Here is a 20712-nt window from a genome sequence, read left to right as displayed (position 1 = left end):
TGACAAATTTTATCATCAAACAAGGAGCGCGAGGTCCTGAATGGACGTCCACATGCATGCAGCTTTTTTGTAACTGCACAGACTTGTCCATGAAGACTTTACATTACACTGCGCTAAGTCTGCCCTTCAAAGAACTACAAGAGGAGTGACTAATTCTGTGTGGTGTCTCCAGCTGTCTGTGTCCTCAGTAATCACCACTTAAGGCCTCAATCACACAGGCCTAGAGACCAGTTGGAGAACCCCTGGCAACTTCTGTTTGTTAGGGAAAACTGTTTGTTCCCCAACCCATTAATGAGTGGTTGCCGCAGGCTGCTGGCAGTTACCAAGTGTAATTGGTCATAAAGAGGGCTAGGGCTGCAACGATTGGACGTAATCGATCACATCGACTACAAAAATTTGTCAACGGGGAATTTCAGTGTTGAAGCATCGTATTTTAAAACCCATCCATTTAGTGTGTTCCGCTTATCATGTGATTTTGTAGCTGCAATACACTACAGGAAGATATGGAGACCAATAACAACAACACCAACGAAGAAGAACGTAATGTGAACAGCATAACGGTGGTGGAGCAGAGAGGAGGGTGGAGAAAATGAAAGAAAATGGAGACAGACTGTCAAAGGTGTGAAACCAAAATAAAGCTGAATGCAGAGCAGAGCTTTCCTTCCAGCAGCATCGCTGCAGCGCTGAGTTTAAAACCCTGGAGCTGTGACGTCAGCTCTGCATGTACGTCAGTGCGTCGCTGATACCTGTTCATGTTTGTACAGGTATGTTTCTGAGCTCTCATGGATGATGTTAGCTAAGCGCCATCATTTCAGTGATGTGAGCTAACGAGTGAAGGACAACAGGAGCAGCTACACTGGCTCCTATTTTTTCCTTGCATTAATATCATTCTGAATAATAAACCTCTGTCTGAACTGAATCATCTCTAAACTTTTGCTTTGGACTTATTTTAAACTTTTTGGGTTTTTGATTTAATTTGAAGCCTTATTTGAACTTTTGGACTGAGGCCATTTTTGTTCATTTGCACATTATATTTTCATTTAAAAATAAAAACTGCATTCACTTTAATGTGCATTGTTTATTTGATATTTATTGTGATGTCACAATAATGTTAAAAATACATTTGATTAGTTTCCAACTTGTATTTTTATGGGTCATTATTTTAATTGTGAGAAGAGACAACAAGGTGATGTTAACAGGTGGGCAGGCTTAAACAGGTGAGGTAAGACTGAAATAATCGTCGACTAATTGACAGATTATTCAACTACCAAAGTAATTTTTAGTTGCAGCTCTAAAGAGGGCATTGGACCCAAAACCTCCTTGTGGTCACTTTGGTCACCTAAAGATAGTCATGGTCACCCATAGGTTGCCAAATTGTCTGCAAGCAATTGCAATTTACTCACTAAGCTGTAGTGAAACTTGAAAAAGAGCAAAGCAAAGGTGAAATACAGAAGGTGCAATTTTAACTTTGACGTCAATATTCTCTATTTCCAGTTTCCATCACACTTTTCAGTTTCACTACTGCTTGGTGTGTAGTTCATAAGTTTGCAGACAAGATGGTGTCTTCTATGCAAACTGCTGGCGACTGTAGCAGCCTGCTAGAGTCCACAGTAATCACAGGGAAGCTTTCACTGCAGAACTACAGACCTCTTTGTGACCAGGTTCATGCAAACCAGAAACCACTTATAACCGGCCAGGGAATGCACATCTGGTGGTTACCAGATGGTCGCCAAAGTCTCGAGGCCTGTGTGACTGAGCCCTAAGATACTCAATTTGTTGAGTGCGCAACAAGATCCCCACCCTGCTTGACAAGCTTTTGGACGTTTGCCTTCCTGCAAGCCTTTGTAACCTACAGATATCTGCTATAGCCTTGTTTGTGCAGACAGATCTTCATGTACTTTTGGAAAAGGATGAGCACAGGATAAGAAACTACATCAGTTACCAAAGTATACACAAAAAACATTCTTCTTGATTATTATTATTAATGATAAGACATCAAACTCGACACTCAGAGAGTGAGGATGAGCGTCCTTCAACAGCCAGATGCTGTACAAATGTAGATCTGCTGGTGTTTCCCTTCTCCCTCTCTGAGTTTGCATGCAAAGGTCAAGCCCTGGGTTTAAAGTGGATTCCAGCTGCATTAACATTGTGCAGGTTTGATCTGGTCCCATGCATTTCACATAAAGAACTGACCTTTAGCTTGATTGTATCAGACAAACACACACAGACATGCATGTACTCTGTTCCACAAGTCACTTCCTTGAGCTCCGTGACCTTCAGTCAGAGCACAAGCATCTCTTCACGTGACAGTGGGATCAGACTAAATACATAACACTAAAAAAGGGAACGGAAACTGCAAGTCTGAGCTGACATGTAATGAGGTGTACAGTAATATTTTGTTTTAACTCACCATCCAGCACAGTATTGGCCACCAAGAAATAACAGTCCTGCTTCAGTCCTACAAAGGTCATGCGACCAGGTTGGAGGGTGGTGGTTGCATACGTCACAGGCTGAACCAGAAGACTCTGGCTCACATACTGCAATCTGTTTCTTTTTTTACCCTCACGCTTTACTTTTGATTTCATTCTCTGGTGTCATAAAATGCTGTGAAGCAGGCCGGTTGTGGACCCAGAATGCAGGACTCGAGAGACGTGAACTGAAAAAGGCAGCTTTAATGCTGAGGGCTTTTCCAAAAACAGAATTCACAGAGCTGGAAGCAAGAATACAAACTAGCAACATGAGAACAAAACCCGGGCAGGACACAGCACTGGGGAATGAGGGGCAACGTGATGAAGAACAAAGGCTCGGATAATATATACATGTGAGGTCACGAGAGGAAACAGGTGGGGGCATAGCTGGGGCTCGTCACTGAAGACGAGATGAGGGAAGTAAAACTAAATACCAAAAACGAGGCACAGAGGCTTTCAAAATCAGACAGGAAATCACTAATACTGAGGCCACAACTAAGACATACGAACAGAGAAGAGGAGGACAGAACGGGAAAACAACAGGGAATAACAACCTATCCACTGGAGCAGGCAGGGAACTAAGGGCACAAAGACAGGAAGAGAGACATGACTGACTGAGGACGCAGGATTAAACTACACAGGGAAGCAGACAGAAAACAGACGACACAGACACAGACTGCACAGGAAAGGGAACTAACATCATCTAACGGGAAACACGTGAGGTACAGAATCCAGCAACTTACAACCAAGAACAGAACCAGGTAACTAAGAGGGCCTGACAATATAAATGCTAAACACAAAGGACTAAACACTGATGCATTATGACTAACTATACACAAAATACATAAGAAACCAAATGTGACCCACACAAATATGTTACACAAACACAGAGACAAAGACTAAACCAGACACAGAAACATAAGGGAGGCAGGAACTCAGGGAATAAAATATCAAACCCCAAACCCAGGAATAAATATAAGGAAACAAACCAGGAACTACTTTAATAAGACACAAAACTCAGAACTCTGGGTCCTAGACCCAAAGACCATGACAACAGGTTATGTTTAAGAGCAAAAATACTACCTGGTTAGGTTCAGGAAAACATGGTGATTTGAACAGAAGGCTCCACACTGAAGAGTCAGACCCATCTCACTATGTTTATGCACACGTGTGATCACTGATGGTGACAGAGAGTAAAGATCTTTGCACTGACTGACCAACACACAGAGCGCTGACACTGCCTATATGTAAAAATAAAAGTAGTGTGCAGAATATTAGGATGCTGGTGTAAAAATAAGCAGTTGCCCTGAGATCCCACTGAATAATTAAAGCAGAATAAGTTGTAAGAAATAGTACATTTGAGCAAAATGCTGACCTTTCAACATTCATCTGTTCAAGTGGCGATTTATGATCTCACTGTGGGTGAACGGGCACTCATAATGCAAACAGACGCCGTCTGTTTTTCACTCCTGTTCATTTTCATTGTCTCTCTGACTCTTTTCTCAGTGGTGTCTTCAGCTCACATGTGAAATGTCGGCTGGTTTAAAAAAATCCTCAGAAACTTTCGTCTGAAGGTCATCACTGATGTTCTTCACATGCAGCAGCACTTCATTGCGGCTCTTAGCAGCAGATGGGCTCACTTTAAGAGCCACCCTTCCACACAAACGCTCCTCGGCAGCTTTTTCCACTGGACACATTCTCAATTCATATATTTCTCCCACTTTCTATTAATGTTCAACCACCAAACACATGATTGATTCATAACCTGCTTGACTTACTGCAAAGCCAAACAAAGGGTTCATTATTCGAGGAGGCGTGACACATCATCACAGCACGTTATGACTTAATTCAAACCTGTTGCCCTGCTTCATTTACAGCATTCATGGACGGGTCAGTCTGAGAGAAACGGCTGCAGATGCAGATGAACATGTTAAAAAAGGTTAGGGGGGTCTCTGAACACTGTGCACGTGTGTGCACATTTGGTCATCTGCTACCTTCAGTTGTGACCAAAGGTTTTAAATATTCCTTTGCACAAAGTTTGCTGCTTCAAATGTCTCTATAATATACATATACATACTTGATGTTTCTCCTGGAGAGAAGTGGCTTCTTTGTTGACCTTCTTGACATGAGGCCATCCTCCAAACATCTTTGTCTCACTGCACATACAGATGCACTCACACCAACTGCCACCACTCCTCAGGAGGCTCTGCACTGCTGGTGCCCCAAGCCTGCAGCTCAGTCACCTGTAGGTCATGGCCCTGGTGCTTGCTGGACTTTCTCTGGTACCCTGAAGCCTTCTTCACAACAATTGAACCTCTCCCCTTGATGATCAGGACTGGCAACCCTACAATTTATGCCACCCCTACAGTACTGTGCAAAAGTCTTAAGCCACCACTCGTGAATATATTTGGCTTCCAAGGAGCCAGACTGTTTGTAATTTTATGGTCGTGAGCAATCGTTCTCCAAGCTTTCCGAAGATCTTTCAAAGTATTTCCTTTGGACATTGGCTGCTTTTTCACTCAGCTATTAGTTGAAAACTGAAAACCTGACATATCTCAGCATGGTGTGCAGTGTGTCCTTAAAAAATCTGAAACTGGGTAAGAGGAGGGCAAAAGAACAAGTGTCAGGCCTACAAACTCTACAGCAGATGACCAGCATCTGAAAGTCACATCCTTCAGAAACAGGAACAAATCCAGCAAAGACCTGAAACAGGACCAGAGAGCTGCACCTGGACCTTCAGCTGATCCATCTGCTGTTCACTGAAGCCTCATCAGAGATGGGATCAGTGGAAGGATGGCTGTCAGGAAGCTGTTCTTAAGGAAGGGAAACACGGAGGAAAGGCTGAGGTCTGTCACATTACGCAAGAACTGGAGCAAACATTAGTGACAGCAGGTCTGATAGATCCATATTTTTGGTTCAAATCATCATCAATAAGTAAAGAAGATGCCAGGAGAGGTCCAACAGTGAGCGTCTACAATCATCTGTAAAACATGGTGGAGGCGCTGTTGTGGCTGCAGTTCAGCCAGTGCTGTTGGAGATCTTACTGATGGAATTATGAACAAAGTACCATCAGATTTGGATCCACTATCCACAAATCAGCTAAAAAGGATCTGATTGGTTGTATTTCCATGTTTCAATAAACCTGTTTCCCATTTTCCTGGCAAAATATAAAGAAATGATGGTGGCCCAAGACTTTTGCACAGTACTGTACCTCCTAACATCAACTCGATAGTTCTGAGCAGTGTGATGAGCTGCAGGTGGAGTCTGATTAAAAAGTGGATTTTTGTGGATAAATTAAACATCCAAGTATGAATTTATCCACTAAGAGCACAGAAGCTTTTCCCTCCTGATCAGCAGAATGATAACTGCTGCAAGCTTCATTCCTGTGTGTTTATTTTTTTAATTTCCAAACTGTTGTTCCATATGAAAGACCTATTATAAATCTGCAACCAAGCCCTGCCACATATCAGACAGCTGGAAATGTGGGTTTAATAGATTTTAGACGAGTTTACATGTCAGGCTCTACAAAGCCAAATCCTGCTTGCTGTATTGATCTAACAACATTTTCAGCTTATTTTCACGTATCTGAAAATCCGAGTTTCTCCCATGCCCACCCGTGGCCCGACACATACACTTTATTGGACGTTACGCTGCTTTATGTGGTTTATAAATGTCGCAAGCAAATTGAATTTCACTTCAGAAGCCCATTAGTCCCTGTGGCGCCCAGAGGGAGATGTGGCTGTCAGCTCCAGTTTACGTCCCGAAACACTTCCAGGTTCTGGCATTTTCTTGTTTTCTCTCCACTGTTTGTTTCCAGACGGAGCTGACCTTGGACTTAAAGCACAGAGGACTCCCTGCTTTATCTTACCACGGCGAGTGGTAGTGAGTCAGAGGGCAGAATATTTCACAGAGAATTAGACTATTAAGAGCTAATTAAAGGCGTGTTTCATGCGTCATCAGAGTCTCATTGGTTAGGAAGCATTAGCTGGTTTCTCTCCGCTCTTCAGACACAGAGTGATCGCTGGTCAGGAGTAATGAGATGACGAGCAGATAGGAAATAACACACACACACACACACACACACACACACACACACACACAGAAACCTCTGTGCATCCTGAGTGTTTGTGGGGTGCCAGCTGCTGAGTTGCTGCTGTGTGCAGAGCCTGAGTCGGCTCGCAGGTCGCACCGCTGAGAGCATAAATTAAAAAGCGGTTCTGCTCTGAAGCACAGGGACACCAGCGTCTTAGCTCCATCTGACGGAGGACGGACATGACAGGATTTACAGCCAGAGGAGGGTAGTGTAGTGATCGTGTAGTATTTACTGATGAAAACTGAAATGGTTTTGAGAACTTAACAGTACAGTGCCTTGCGAAAGTATTCGGCCCCTTGAACTTTTCAACCTTTTGCCACATTTCAGGCTTCAAACATAAAGATATAAAATTTAAATTTTTTGTGAAGAATCAACAACAAGTGGGACACAATCGTGAAGTGGAATGAAATTTATTGGATGTGTCAAACTTTTTTAACAAATAAAAAACTGAAAAGTGGGGCGTGCAATATTATTTGGCCCCCTTGCGTTAATCCTTTGTAGCGCCACCTTTTGCTGCAATTACAGCTGCAAGTCACTTGGGGTATATCTCTATCAGTTTTGCACATGGAGAGACTGAACTTCTTGCCCATTCTTCCTTACAAAACAGCTCGAGCTCAGTGAGGTTGGATGGAGAGCGTTTGTGAACAGCGGTCTTCAGCTCTTTCCGCAGATTCTCGATTGGATTCGGGTCTGGACTTTGACTTGGCCGTTCCAACACCTGGATACATTTATATGTGAACCATTCCATTGTAGATTTGGCGTTATGTTTTGGATCGTTGTCTTGTTGGAAGATAAATCTCCGTCCCAGTCTCAGGTCTCTTGCAGAATGGTCCTGTATTTGGCCCCATCCATCTTCCCATCAATTTTGACCATCTTCCCTGTCCCTGCTGATGAAAAGCAGGCCCAAACCATGATGCTGCCACCACCATGTTTGACAGTGGGGATGGTGTGTTCAGGGTGATGAGCTGTGTTGCTTTTACGCCAAACATATCGTTTTGCATTGTGGCCAAACAGTTTGATTTTGGTTAGATCTGACCAGAGCACCTTCTTACACATGTTTGGTGTGTCTCCCTTGTGGCTTGTGGCAAACTTTAAACGAGACTTTTTATGGATATCTTTGAGAAATGGCTTTCTTCTTGCCACTCTTCCATAAAGGCCAGATTTGTGCAGTGTACGACTGATTGTTGTCCTATGGACAGACTCTCCCACCTCAGCTGTAGATCTCTGCAGTTCATCCAGAGTGATCATGGGCCTCCTGGCTGCATCTCTGATCGGTCTTCTCCTTGTTTGAGATGAAAGTTTAGAGGGACGGCCGGGTCTTGGTAGATTTGCAGTGGTCTGATACTCCTTCCATTTCAATATGATTGCTTGCACAGTGCTCCTTGAGATGTTTAAAGCTTGGGAAATCTTTTTGTATCCAAATCCAGCTTTGAACTTCTCCACAACAGTATCTCGGACCTGCCTGGTGTGTTCCTTGAGCTTCGTGATGCTCTCTGTGCTTTGAACAGAACCCTGAGACTATCACAGAGCAGGTGCATTTATATGGAGACTTGATTACACACAGGTGGATTCTATTTATCATCATCAGTCATTTGGGACAACATTGGATCATTCAGAGATCCTCACTGAACTTCTGGAGTGAGTTTTCTGCACTGAAAGTAAAGGGGCCCAATAATATTGCACGCCCCACTTTTCAGTTTTTTATTTGTTAAAAAAGTTTGACATCCAATAAATTTCATTCCACTTCACGATTGTGTCTCACTTGTTGTTGATTCTTCACAAAAAATTAAAATTTTATATCTTTATGTTTGAAGCCCGAAATGTGGCAAAAGGTTGAAAAGTTCAAGGGGGCCGAATACTTTCGCAAGGCACTGTACCTCAGCAGGGGAGCGTTCTTCACTCGTCACACAGGAGAACCACCGACAGCCGACTGTTCTTAGCACTGCTAACAACAGTTTTCAAGCTAACGCGACAGCAGATTTTGACTCAAGATTTAAAAATCACAAACCAGTTTATTTTACAGAATCATAGTAAACTGCAACACACCTCTGGTTTTTCAGTCTAGTTTTGGAGAGCCTGTTCTCACTCAGCCCAGTTCATTCTGGTGGCATCAGCTCATGGCACCATACGAGATGTTCCCTGATGTTGATGCTGATGGTCACTCCCAGCCCTGTCAGCTGGAAATAAGCTAAAAGCTATGCTAAGCTAGCAAATTCCTAAGAACCCACTAAGTGAATAATGTGGATATAATTTGCAAGTGACTCAGCAAAGAGAGTGCTTTGGATAAAGTATGTGAAGATTTTATTTTTAAATATGCCGTTATCTAGATAATTCGAGCTACACAATAACACGACTGTGCTCTACAACAGGAACAGGAAGTGATACAATACCACAGTGAGAGTCAACACCAAGCTGTGTGCTCTTAAAAATAAATTTGAGTGAAAAGGATATTTTGTGTCTTGTTCAGGAGGAGCTTGGTTCCCCTGTTGCTGGTTGTTCTTTATCAGGTTTGGGTACTAGTTTGAGATTTGAACAGGCCAAGCTGGCTGTGGAGAAATATAGGCTTGATTTGATTAGACGTGGACAGCTGACATCTGAGCTCCAGGCTTACTCTTCTTCGTCCAAAAGTACTCCGCTGTAAAAGGAACTGTTTTAAAGGCTTGAGTTTGTTCCTGAGGCGTACAGGCAATGGTTTTGGGCTTGGAAAAAGGGTGAAAAGCAAACACATCCTGAGTTTGCGCAGGGTTTATCGGTGTTCAGCCCTGCAGGTAGATAGTTTTGAAAAGCTGTGTGACTTCTGGAGCAGTTTAGAAATTTCATCCCTGAGGCCGTCATCACAGCAAATTACTATTGGATTAGATTTGCAGCAGTAACCAAGAGTGCTGTCTCGGCCTCTTCCTCCTGCTGACACACATTTCACACAGCACCACACAAACCTTAGAACTACCCATACCTCTGCAGCTTGAGTAATCACACTTAGCTGCTCCTGATGGTCCTGATGCTGATCTGCAGTCACAGACATCACGGCTCCATCTGCAGGAGTGATGAAGGAGCCGTGATGTTGATCTACTTCTGATCCTTCCGAACATCTCTGTCGTGGGTTGGGGTGGGCTGTGTAGTTTGTCTGTCTTCCAGGTGATCTGTTGGGGCAGACAGCTGTTTTCTGTTGTCATAGCGCTGCCTGGGCGCACACCTGTTCCTGGTGGTCATCAAGGTCGGGAGTATTTAGGAGGAGCTGAGACGCTGACTCGCCGCCAGATTTTTCATCCTCCCTGTGGTAAACCAGGCTGCTTTGCGTTTTGGAATACACCCTCGCTTACCCGTTATTTACTGTGTCGTTTCCTGTTGCTTCATCATCTCCACTCGTGCAGCATCACCTTCCCTCGTAGTGGCGAAATAAGCCTCCACCACGCCGGAGCCTGTCTTCTGGGCCACCTGCTCTCCCACTTCCGCCCGCCTGCCCCACGGACATCCTCAGCCCTGATTCACTCTGCCAGTCACGTCCCCGACCAGTCACTAAACCTGAGTCCCTCTGAGTAAGCTTTCTACCCCCCCCCGACCATCACCTTTTCAGTTAGTTAATTCCTCCCTGACCCTGTTTGCTTTCTCTTTTCAGATTCTTGCCAGACTATTCACAACCCCCGTCTGCCTTGTTATATCTGTTTTTGTAATAAACCTTGTTTCCGGTGAACTGTTGCCTCTCCGTCCTGGTCCATTTCCACCGGCCGACATGACAATCTCTGGACCAAGCCTGGCAGGACAGAGTGCTTATCTTACACAAAATCCCTTTATATTACTGTGACTGTTCTGCTTCTGTATCGTGTAGTTAACCAATTTAAATTTCATGCAGCACAAAGCACTTAACCTGTGCTGGTGCTTTGCTGGGACACTGATTAAAGTTTAAAGAGCACTCTGGGTTTTATATGAATGGCAAACATGAGAAACGTTTAATTTGGGGAAAATGCATGTGCATTATACCAGGTGGAAGAATACACGACGGAACAAAACCACATTCTGGCTCTTTTCGATTACCTCGGTCTCATTATTCTGTATCTCTGCTTTCTCTCACACATGCTCTTTCTAATCTTGTCTTTCCACCAGATTCAACTTTTCAATCAGAATTTTCTGATTTCTTTCTTGCCAGCTGCTCCTCTTCCTCATCTCTCCTCCTCCTTATGAATAACACTGCGCAGGTACATCTTATACATCTGTGGACAGACCTGAATAGTAGACTGGTGTCAGAGTTGGACAGAAGATGTTAAACATGCAGCAATCATACATATTTAATGTTATGAATGAGCTGCTGTAAGGGCCCAGACCTCTTTCTGTGTGTGTGGCTCCTCATTGTTGTAAGCTTAAGCCAAGAACTGCACCCAGCTGATAGAGGACTTTATTATTTGGTGGTTTAAAAATTTGACATATCTGCTGATATTTTTTCTTTGTTGCTTTCAAACACAAAACATGAACAGATTTCCATCACATTTATTATGTGTACTTATTTATGAGTCCTTACTAAGATAATACGACAATGGAATTTAAAAATAACTTTGTTTTATTGTTGCGACTCAATTTGGATCAGCTGCTTGTTGTTTTTGTGGCGTTCCAAACACGTGTTGCAGTGTGCTGCAGAGCGCCCTGCGGTGGACAAATTAGGCAACCTTGACACTCATGGCTTAAAGATATTTCTCTCGTCTGTGCTTTACGTTTTACATTTTCATTTATTGCTCATTATAAATGCAGATTCCACTAATAGTTCATATCGACCAATATCATCCCTGTCAACATACCGGTCATGCCATGGTCCTGGGCTGTTGGCCCAGTGTTCTTGTGTTTTCAAATTCTTTTGTTGTAAAGATGTGTTTCTGAGTTTGCTTAAGGTTTTGATTCTTTGTTTTAGTTTCTGAATCATGTTCTTAGTTCTAGTTATCTGTACTGAGTTCCTGTTTCCTTTGGTTCCTTTCTCCCTCGTCTCTTGTGTTCTGTATTTAGCTTTACTCCCAGTGTTTCTATTTCCTCCTCCTGTTTTATTTTTCTGGTTCCCTGATCTGTCTCCATTGTGTTTAGTTTTGCTTCCTGTGTTGTTCCAGCTGTTTCCACTCCCTCTGTGTATTTGTTGTCTGCGTTTCCCCTTGTTCTTCGTCGGGTCCATTTGTGTCCGTCAGTGTCTCCGTGTGTCTCAGTGTCGCACAGTGTCTTCAGCAAATAAAGCTGTTATTTAAGTTCCACGTCGCAGGCAGGTAGAGGACTGCAATGCAGGACAGAGGAGTCCTCTACCTGCTTGCCACAGTGTTATATGGCAGGTCGTGCTCTTCCAAAAATGTCCATACTTTCCTTTCAGACATTCCTACTATAATAAAGAGCATGAAGTTTGAGTGCTGCCAGGCTCTGCTGTAATTCCAGAGAAAGGATGAAGGTGTAAGGAAAGAAGAGTGAAAGGAGCTCAGGATGTAACAGCAGCACCAAAAACATCCAGAAAATGAAGAAGCTACAAATAAATGAAAATTTCAAGAAGAGTGAATGAAAAGGAACTGATTCAGAGGCAGCCCAGTGCTCCTCCCATAATGATCTTATAATAATATTCAAGGACTGAAGAAACACAAAATAACCATGACACATAACACAAACACAGTTTAGTGGCCCCTGGTCTCCAGGTTCCTCCATTACATAACTCATGAATTTGTCAGGCCAGCAGTGGAGACTTCCGCACTGCTTCTTAACCTGGACCAGTACAATGCCAGGTCTCCGTCAGTCTGTCTGCATTATTCAGCATTGCAGCAGAACTGCATGAACTATATTTCAATATGTGCATTGTCTGATTTGAAACTGCTGACCATGGTGCTTTGCACTCTGAGATGGTGGTGTGGGCCGCGCTGGAAAAGGTTTTCACTCTACAAAGATGGTGAAACTAATTAAAAGGTGAAGAGCGACTCTCCTGCGCTGTAATCCTGCAGAGCCTTTTCTCGTCCTCTTCAGCGTTTCCTTCATATCTGCTATCATTCAGACACGAATGGACATTATCTAATACTAATCAGTGCTACAAATCAGCTTAAGCAGCTATATTTATGCTGCATTGTGCACACAAGGCTCAGAGCCTTTTTGTGTGCGGCTCCAGATAAACCACACATTCACACAGTGTCATTTTACAGCAGTTTAATCTAATAACGTCTCCTCCCACAGAACATCCATTGCTGAACATCTCAGCCTAATTAGATGTATCACTAATATTTTCCCACAGGGAGAACATAGAAAATGTAACTGTTATTCATTCAGCTGCTCCACAGCAATCAGGTCAGAGTTAGTCTGAACAGAGCGAAGACCTGCAGAGTCAGAGCACAGAGTCCTGCAGAAACCGGTGGATATTTCAGAGCTGCACCCAAGAGGAGGAGGCGGGATGCTGTCAAAGGTTCTAACAGGAGTCTGAGGAGACCTTAAAGCTGGCGAAGCCAAAGTTAATTATAATCAAAGTAAAAGGACTTTAATGCAGACCAGCTTCTTATATGAAGGAAGCAGCAGCCACACACAGCATCCCACAAACCAATCAATCAGCTGCATGTGGCAGATTATTTATAGTGAAGCACATTTAAGCAGGTCATTTGTTTTTATGCCAATCTTCAATTATGAAAGCAGTGAGTATAAAATTACAACCAACCAACTGGCCAAAGTATGACACATAAAATATGGAAACCCAAGAGAACAAAGAGCAGTGATGCTGTATCATAACAGGGTCATTTCAGTTCACTCTGCACCTGATGTTAAAGCAGGAATGCAGCACCGTGACCAGAGTATATACTCTGAAAACGCTCCTCAGTATCAGCTGTTACTGATGCGCTCACAGTGCCGCTGGTTTGAATCCCTTCATGTTCGTTACTCTAGTTTTGACAGCAGGAAAGTTCAGCTGTGCGCTGACATATGACAACATTATTATTACTATAAAATGTCCCTGACTGATATCAGTGACTGAAAAAACAGCAGCTGTCTCTCACGTTTCATGTGAATGTAATAAGTGCGCCGCTGATTTCCAGCCAAACTTTGGGGTCATTCAAAGAGAAAACTTAAAAAGTCATGAGAGTGGCAGGAAAGCGTCCTCCTACCTGTCAGCGCTGAGCGCCGTGAGCGTGAACACGGACACTCCGACCGAGGTGAGCTGAATGACCGGGATGAGTTTGCACGCCGCCTCTCCGAACACCCACTCCTCGGAGAAGTAGCGGAAGGCGTCCACGGGCACGCAGGTGACGAGCAGCAGCAGGTCCCCCGCCGCCAGGCTGGAGATGAAGATGTTGGGCACGCTCCGCATGGCGCTGTTGGTGATGAAGATTTTCACCAGGGTGATGTTGCCCAGCAGACCCACGATGATGATCAGAATGTACACGGAGGTCATGACGCAGCGCACGACGAAGTGCACCGTCTCCGCGCTGTCGGAGGATGCCCACCAGCCGGGCTCTTCGGTGGAGTTGGGGCTCAGACCCTCTGGAGGAAGGTTGGAGAGGAACTCGTCGTCCATGGCCGGGGTGCGCTCTTGCTGAGGGGCGCAGAAATATCCACAGAGGAGCGCTCCGGCGATCGGGCGGGCAGAGAAGCTCGCGCGTAAAGACGCAGCGGCAGCGGGGAGGCTTTCACACCGGCACAACCTGCCGCGAGAGAAGGAAACTTTTCCCAACTGCTCCTCTGACAAGCTTCTGGAGGCTGAGAGGCGACTGAGGCGCGTAAAGAAAATGAGGCACTTCTATGACACTGCGCGCTTTCTCTCTGACTGCGAGTGAGAGAGAGAGAGGAGGATCAGAATGGTGGGGGTCGGAGTGTGTGTGTGTGTGTGTGGGGGGGGGGGGGGGGGGGGGGGGGGGGCAGAGTTTCCTTTATAGCAATAATACAGCAGTGCAAACCGCTGCAGTCTGGTTCTGGTTCTGTTTTAGTTCAGTTTCACTGGAAGAGTCTGAGAGCAGCTTTCACTCTTCCTCACTGTGACCGCTTCACTGCACCAGTGCAGGTTCAGCTAAAGACAGTTTCTGTACAGCTTGTTTTATATTCAGTTAGTCTGGTTTTGTGTTCATTGCTTTGAACTAAAATGTTTCCTTAGTTTGAGTTTTTCATTAATAACCTTGTTTCACGACATTAACCTCATTTTGTCCTGTTTCCCTCCCAGAGAACTGCAGACACGCCACAGTTTGATACTCTGAGTTAGAACAATGTGACTGTTGCACTCTTAAATAGAAATATGTCTTAAAAACATGGTGAAAGACATTTACTGGCTTCTATTTGATCAAGTTCAGCTCTCCTCCGTTCATAAACACATAACTATTATTTCCATCTTTTTCTTCCCTCCCAGCCTCCATCCTCACTTCTATTCTCCTTTCATCCCCTTTTCCCTCCTGCCATCACTTCACCTTTTCTTCATCATCAGTTTTCATCTTCCTCATTCCTTATTTTAGCTTTAAATTTGATTAGATGAATTATAGACTCTGATGGTTTCAGAGTCTCCTTCTCAGTGACAGAATTTTAAAATGTGGTTAACAAACATCTGTGCATTTGTAACTTATCGTTTCCAAACAGCTGCATTTCAAAAGAGAGAGAAAGCAGCAGCTGGCTCTGCCTGTGGACTAATTCACCGTATCACTAAATGTCCAGGCTTCCTCTTCATGCTTTAACCTCTGCCAGACTCTCAGGGAAAAACACAAATCAATCAATATACTTTATTATCCCCGCGGGGCAATTTGTTTTGCAGCCAACAGCAAAATAAATAAATCAACAAGTCAATCAAACAATCAAACATACAACCAGGGACACAGAATCACTTAAAAGAATTCAAAACGTTAATAGTGGTGGGAATAAATGAGAATTTCAATCTGTTTGTTCTGCAATGTGGCAGAGAGTACCTCCTTCCTGAAGGCAGTAGCTGATACTTTGAAGACGGGGGTGAGTGCTGTCACCCTGAATCCTCGCTGCCTTCTTGGTGCTCTGACCCTGTACAGGAGGGCAAGAGCATTACGCCTTATACCTGCCACTTTGCTACACAGTTTCACAATGTCCTCTAACCTCCTTTTCTTCTTGAGGCTCAGAGATCCGAACCAACAGATTAAAGATCCCATCAATAACCCGTTCTGTAAAACGTCATATTTTTATAGGACTAATGCTGCATATTTGAACATGAGAGCAGATAAGAGTGCAGGGGTGGAACAGCTCTGGAGTCAGTCCAGTGTTTTTAAATGAGCACGAGTGTTCAGGAATAATAAGACAAAGCAGATTCATACATTAGGAGATGATTCAGTGAACATGATTCACGACTTCTTTCAGTTTTTCTAACTTTTGTCCCAGAACTGTGAGGTTCTAGATGAAGGCTGCCATCTGTGAGCTCATAAAGTCCACTTTCCCGGGCTGGGCGCATCTCTGTCTGTCACAGATGGCAGAGTCAGAGGTGCTGTAGAGTAATTTGATCCAATGTGATTTGCTTTAAAAGATCCAATCTGTCATCCGATCGCTTTCATTTCAGGTTCAAATAATTAAAAACAGCACGTGGGTGTAATTTAAAATCAGCCTTTTATCAGCTGTTTGGATTTTTCTGCTCAGCTTCTAACTCTGAATATGTGAAGGATGCAGGTTCAGTCCAGCATGAGTCTCCTGCCTCCCTGGAGGGCTCTGTACCTGTTATAGAAACAAAGCCAGCAGCACTTTCACTGAAGAGCCGCCCATTATTATTATTATTACAGTGGTTACACTCATTCAGCATTTCATGCTTTATTTTCTAGGGGATCAAATTTGGAAGCCGAAATGTTCAGACCGTGTTCTCCCAGTAAGGCTGTCATTATCTCAGAGTCATTATCAAAGTAAAACTGTGATGTTCTTTATTTGGGTTAGGGTTTCAGGTCTCAGTCTGACCTGGTGAGCTTATTGAATGACCATTACCTATTTATCACTAACAGCAGCCTCCTGCACTGAGCTGTTAGCCCCTCATTGACTGGCAGCTCTAAACAGAAATGGGAATGAGAAAGCACTTCAGTCACATGAAGGTTTGACTCCTTTATGTCAAATATATCCAGCGTGCTGTATGAATAAAGGCAGTTATGGAGGCAGAGTCTGGAAGCAGATGAATTTTATCCTGCAGACTTGAGTTTTTCACCCATTGTGGGCTTAAAACTGTGGAAAGTTTGGTTTCCTGTGCTGTTAAGAAGCAGAATTGTTAGTAAAAGCTGGTTTGAATTAAACTCTGCCTGTTTCCAACATGAGCCCAGGTCATACCTGTTCACCTCCTCACAAAGAGACGGCAGCTACAACATCTCTGGACGAATCAAACCAAATGTTTCCTCTGCTCTGAAGTCCTTCCTCCTGCTCCAGGGTCTCAGCAGTGGCTCCACAGTGAAGGCCATGAGTAACGAGGTCAGTGGCTTATGCTGACATGCGTCTGCTGCTTGAACTCTGGAAAGTACTGAAAGCAGGCTGTCTGTAACACATCACGCCTTCATGTTCTCCCTCTGCTGGTTCCTGCTCTCTGTGCATGTCTGTGGAGGGTTCTCTGCAGCTGTGAGGTCCTCTCAGAGGTATGGTTACCCACCAATTCCAGCTGATCTCAATCCAGTACACCTGCACCTCATCACCACCTGGCTCACCTGCAGTATTTAAGGATCGGCTCATCCACCCGTCCTCTGTTGTTACAGCAGTTGAAGTCATTTCTGTCATTTGTGAGTCAGCAGTCCATCCCTCTGAGAGCTTACCTGTGTGCTCACTCTCTCCTCCTGCCGCAGATATCTCACATGATCTCTGACTTACTCTGAATTACCTCTCTGAAGCTTCTCCATGGTGTCAACATCTGAGTTAATCATCTCATCAGTCCACATTAGAGCCGGTTTCATCTCAGCATCTGTGGGTGTTTGAAGATCCCTCCACCCATCATCCCTTTATTATTATAACTATCTTTATTTAACTAGGAAGTCCCATTGAATATTTTTACAAAGTAGACCTGACCGAGCTGGAACTAATAAGATTCAATTCAGTTCGATTCAATTCAATTTTATTTATATAGCACCAAATCACAGCAAACAGTCGCCTCAAGGCGCTTTGTATTGTGGGTAAAGACCCTACAATAATACAGAGAAAACCCAACAGTCAGAATGACCCCCTATGAGCAGCACTTGGTGACAGTGGGAAGGAAAAACTCCCTTTAACAGGAAGAAACCTCCAGCAGAACCAGGCTCAGGGAGGGAAGGGGGGGGGGCATGCTGTGGAAGAGAGCCAGATGTTAATAACAATTAATGATTAAATGCAGAGTGTAGAATAAACAAAGTAAAGTAAATAAGTGAATGAAAAGAAACAGTCTATTGTGGGAACCCCCCCAGCAGCCTAGGCCTATAGCAGCATAACTAAGGGAGGGTTCAGGGTCACCTGATCCAGCCCTAACTATAAGCTTGATCATAAAGGAACGTTTTAAGCCTAATCTTAAAAATAGAGAGGGTGTCTGTCTCCTGAATCCAAGCTGGAAGCTGGTTCCACAGAAGAGGGGCCTGAAAGCTGAAGGCTCTGCCTCCCATTCTACTCTTAAGTATCCGAGGAACCACAAGTAAGCCAGCAGTCTGAGAGCGAAGTGCTCTGTTGGGGTGATATGTTACTATGAGGTCTTTGAGATAAGATGGTGCCTGATTATTCAAGACCTTGTAGGTGAGGAGAAGGATTTTAAATTCTATTCTAGATTTAACAGGGAGCCAATGAAGAGAAGCCAATATGGGAGAAATCTGCTCTCTCTTTCTAGTCCCTGTCAGTACTCTAGCTGCAGCATTTTGGATCAGCTGAAGGCTTTTCAGGGAGCTTTTAGGACAGCCTGATAATAATGAATTACAATAGTCCAGCCTAGAAGTAATAAATGCATGAATGAGCTTTTCAGCATCACTCTGAGAAAGGATGTAACCCTAATTTTAGAAATATTGCGCAAATACAAAAAAGCGGTCCTACATATTTGTTTAATATGTGCATTGAAGGACATATCCTGGTCAAAAATGACTCCAAGATTTCTTACAGTGTGACTGGAGGCCAAAGTAATGCCATCCAGAGTAAGTATCTGGTTAGACACCATGTTTCTAAGATTTGTGGGGCCGAGTACAAGAACTTCAGTTTGATCTGAGTTTAGAAGCAGGAAATTAGAGGTCATCCAGGCCTTAATGTCTTTAAAATACAACTTAAAATACAAGCTCCACAGCATGACGTACGTGACACAAATACCCACGGCCTAAAACACCAGTGGCCTCTTAAAAAAACATCACCACATTCCTTAGAATGGTTTTTAATTCACCAACAGAGATGAGTGTGTTTCAGTTCAGGTCCATGTCCAGTGTGCATCACTCTTGGTACTGGGACTGAGATGGTGCAGAGACAAAGTTAGTGACTTATAATAAAACATAGCGATGCATTACACACTGAATCAGGACTCCATAAAACTGAGGAGCGTTACAGCTGGCTCAAAGGCTGTGGGCAGCAACAGGAAGTGAGCCCACATGGACCGAGTAGAATAGAACTTTAGAACTTTATTGTCATTATACATACAACGAAATTCATTCAGAACAACCATCCAAGAGTAGGACAGACAAGACTAACATAGGGGAGATGGGTATCTGCAGGCACAGCCACTAGGGGCGCCGCCAGCACAATCAATCCCAGGAAAAGGGAAAACAGAAACAATGGGAGAGTTAGATTTTTTTTAAAAAATCATCTTGTACTGTGCTCATAATGAGCACAGTACAAGATGACAGTACAAGGTTATCAAAAAACACCTCAGCAAAAGCATATCGCACATTCAAAGCCTGGGATAGCAACATGGGGCGGTAGAGGTGGGGATGCCGACAGAAGACGAGAGGGTCAGGGCATCGTGGAGCCAGGACCTATATCCTGCCTAAACAGTTTGCTGATAATGATGGACGTGTGTCAACGGTCGTGGTAGTCCAGATCCCAGTTCACCCAAATCACCGAAGGAAGGTAGGAGCGGGGAAGTGCATCTGCTGTCACGTCGACCCAGAGAGATATGATTACCAGCCCCAAGGCCGGCTTAGGGAGCCGAATTCCTGATAATACAAATGTTTTGGGACAGACTGCCTTGTTATTTTTCTCGGCAGCCTTCAGTTTCTATGGGACACTCTCAGTATATCCAATGGTCCAAATTTGCTCTGTGCCCAACCTCACTGTGCAGAACTGTACCCTTATCTCCAGATCTAATCCTTTCCACCTGCGAGCATGTTTGCAGCTGGACTGTGACCATCCAGCCTGTGGCTCAGGTCCATCAGGTATTGAGTTTGAGTCTGTGCGGCTCTGCATAGCCCATCCGTCTGGTTTTGCAGTCTCGCCAAATGCCGAACTGCTGCCCAGATTCTCTTAATTTCCCTGTAAAGCAGATATCCTCCAAGCCCAGACAGGAGAGATCCTGCCACCAAAAGGCCAACTATGTATACGTCTTCCACATCCTCAACTGACAGAGCTGAAAGACACACAGGTCTCCACACACTCCACGAGTCGTCTACGTATCCAACGAGGTCTGTTCCACTAGGGCATGCGGGCTCCCTTTTCCCCGATCTCATAGTGGAAAAAGTACGATCAATGGTGTTGAGGGCCCAGTTTGCCAGATCCATATTGATTCTTATTCAGTCGATGTGAGAGTGAGGCACTCACAGCAAGCAGCAGAGGGGGTTAGAAAGGGGAGGGCAGGAGAGAGAGAGAGAAAGATGCGACCGTCCCCATCGAGAGCAGGAGGGAAAGTGCAAAAACACAAACCTTTAATTTGAAATGAACAAAACCAAATAAATAAAGATGTTAGTCAGTAAGACTGTTGGTGTGTCTGTGGTGTTGTGTGTCCGTAGTGGGGGACGTGCTGACAGAAAAGCAAACTCAGGAGCAGAGATGTTGTCCTCCCAGAGTGTGTGCTATACTGGGAACACTGGGCCCAGGTGTTTCCCATCTCTCACAACGCAACCACACCCACTGGGCACCTGCAACACAAAGCACAAAGACAAAATGCCACCCCAGCGGTGGGGGTGTCACAGGTGGAGGTGTGATTGATTAGTGCATCAGCATAATCAATGCATGTGATTGATTAGTGCATCAGCATAATCAATCACAGGCAGAAATTTAGCTTCCATGAGTTTTTTCCTTAGAATAAAAAGTAAATCCAGATTTATTTCTACA

At 44.2% G+C, this 20712-nt stretch overlaps 1 protein-coding gene across 1 annotated transcript in view; it reads right to left on the bottom strand.

Annotated features, from left to right (window-relative positions):
- nmbr (neuromedin B receptor) overlaps window positions 1-14062 on the bottom strand; it is a 68533-nt gene extending 54471 nt beyond the window's left edge. Inside the window, exon 1 of the mRNA XM_030722043.1 lies at window positions 13653-14062. Coding sequence (XP_030577903.1) covers window positions 13653-14062 — 410 coding nt within the window. The remainder of the gene's footprint in view (window positions 1-13652) is intronic.
- Window positions 14063-20712: the final 6650 nt, after the last annotated feature.

Source organism: Archocentrus centrarchus, chromosome 24, assembly GCF_007364275.1.
Source record: "Archocentrus centrarchus isolate MPI-CPG fArcCen1 chromosome 24, fArcCen1, whole genome shotgun sequence".
Lineage (NCBI taxonomy): Eukaryota > Metazoa > Chordata > Actinopteri > Cichliformes > Cichlidae > Archocentrus > Archocentrus centrarchus.
Note: the sequence above shows the minus strand (reverse complement) of the source record. Positions and strands in the feature narration are given on the sequence as shown.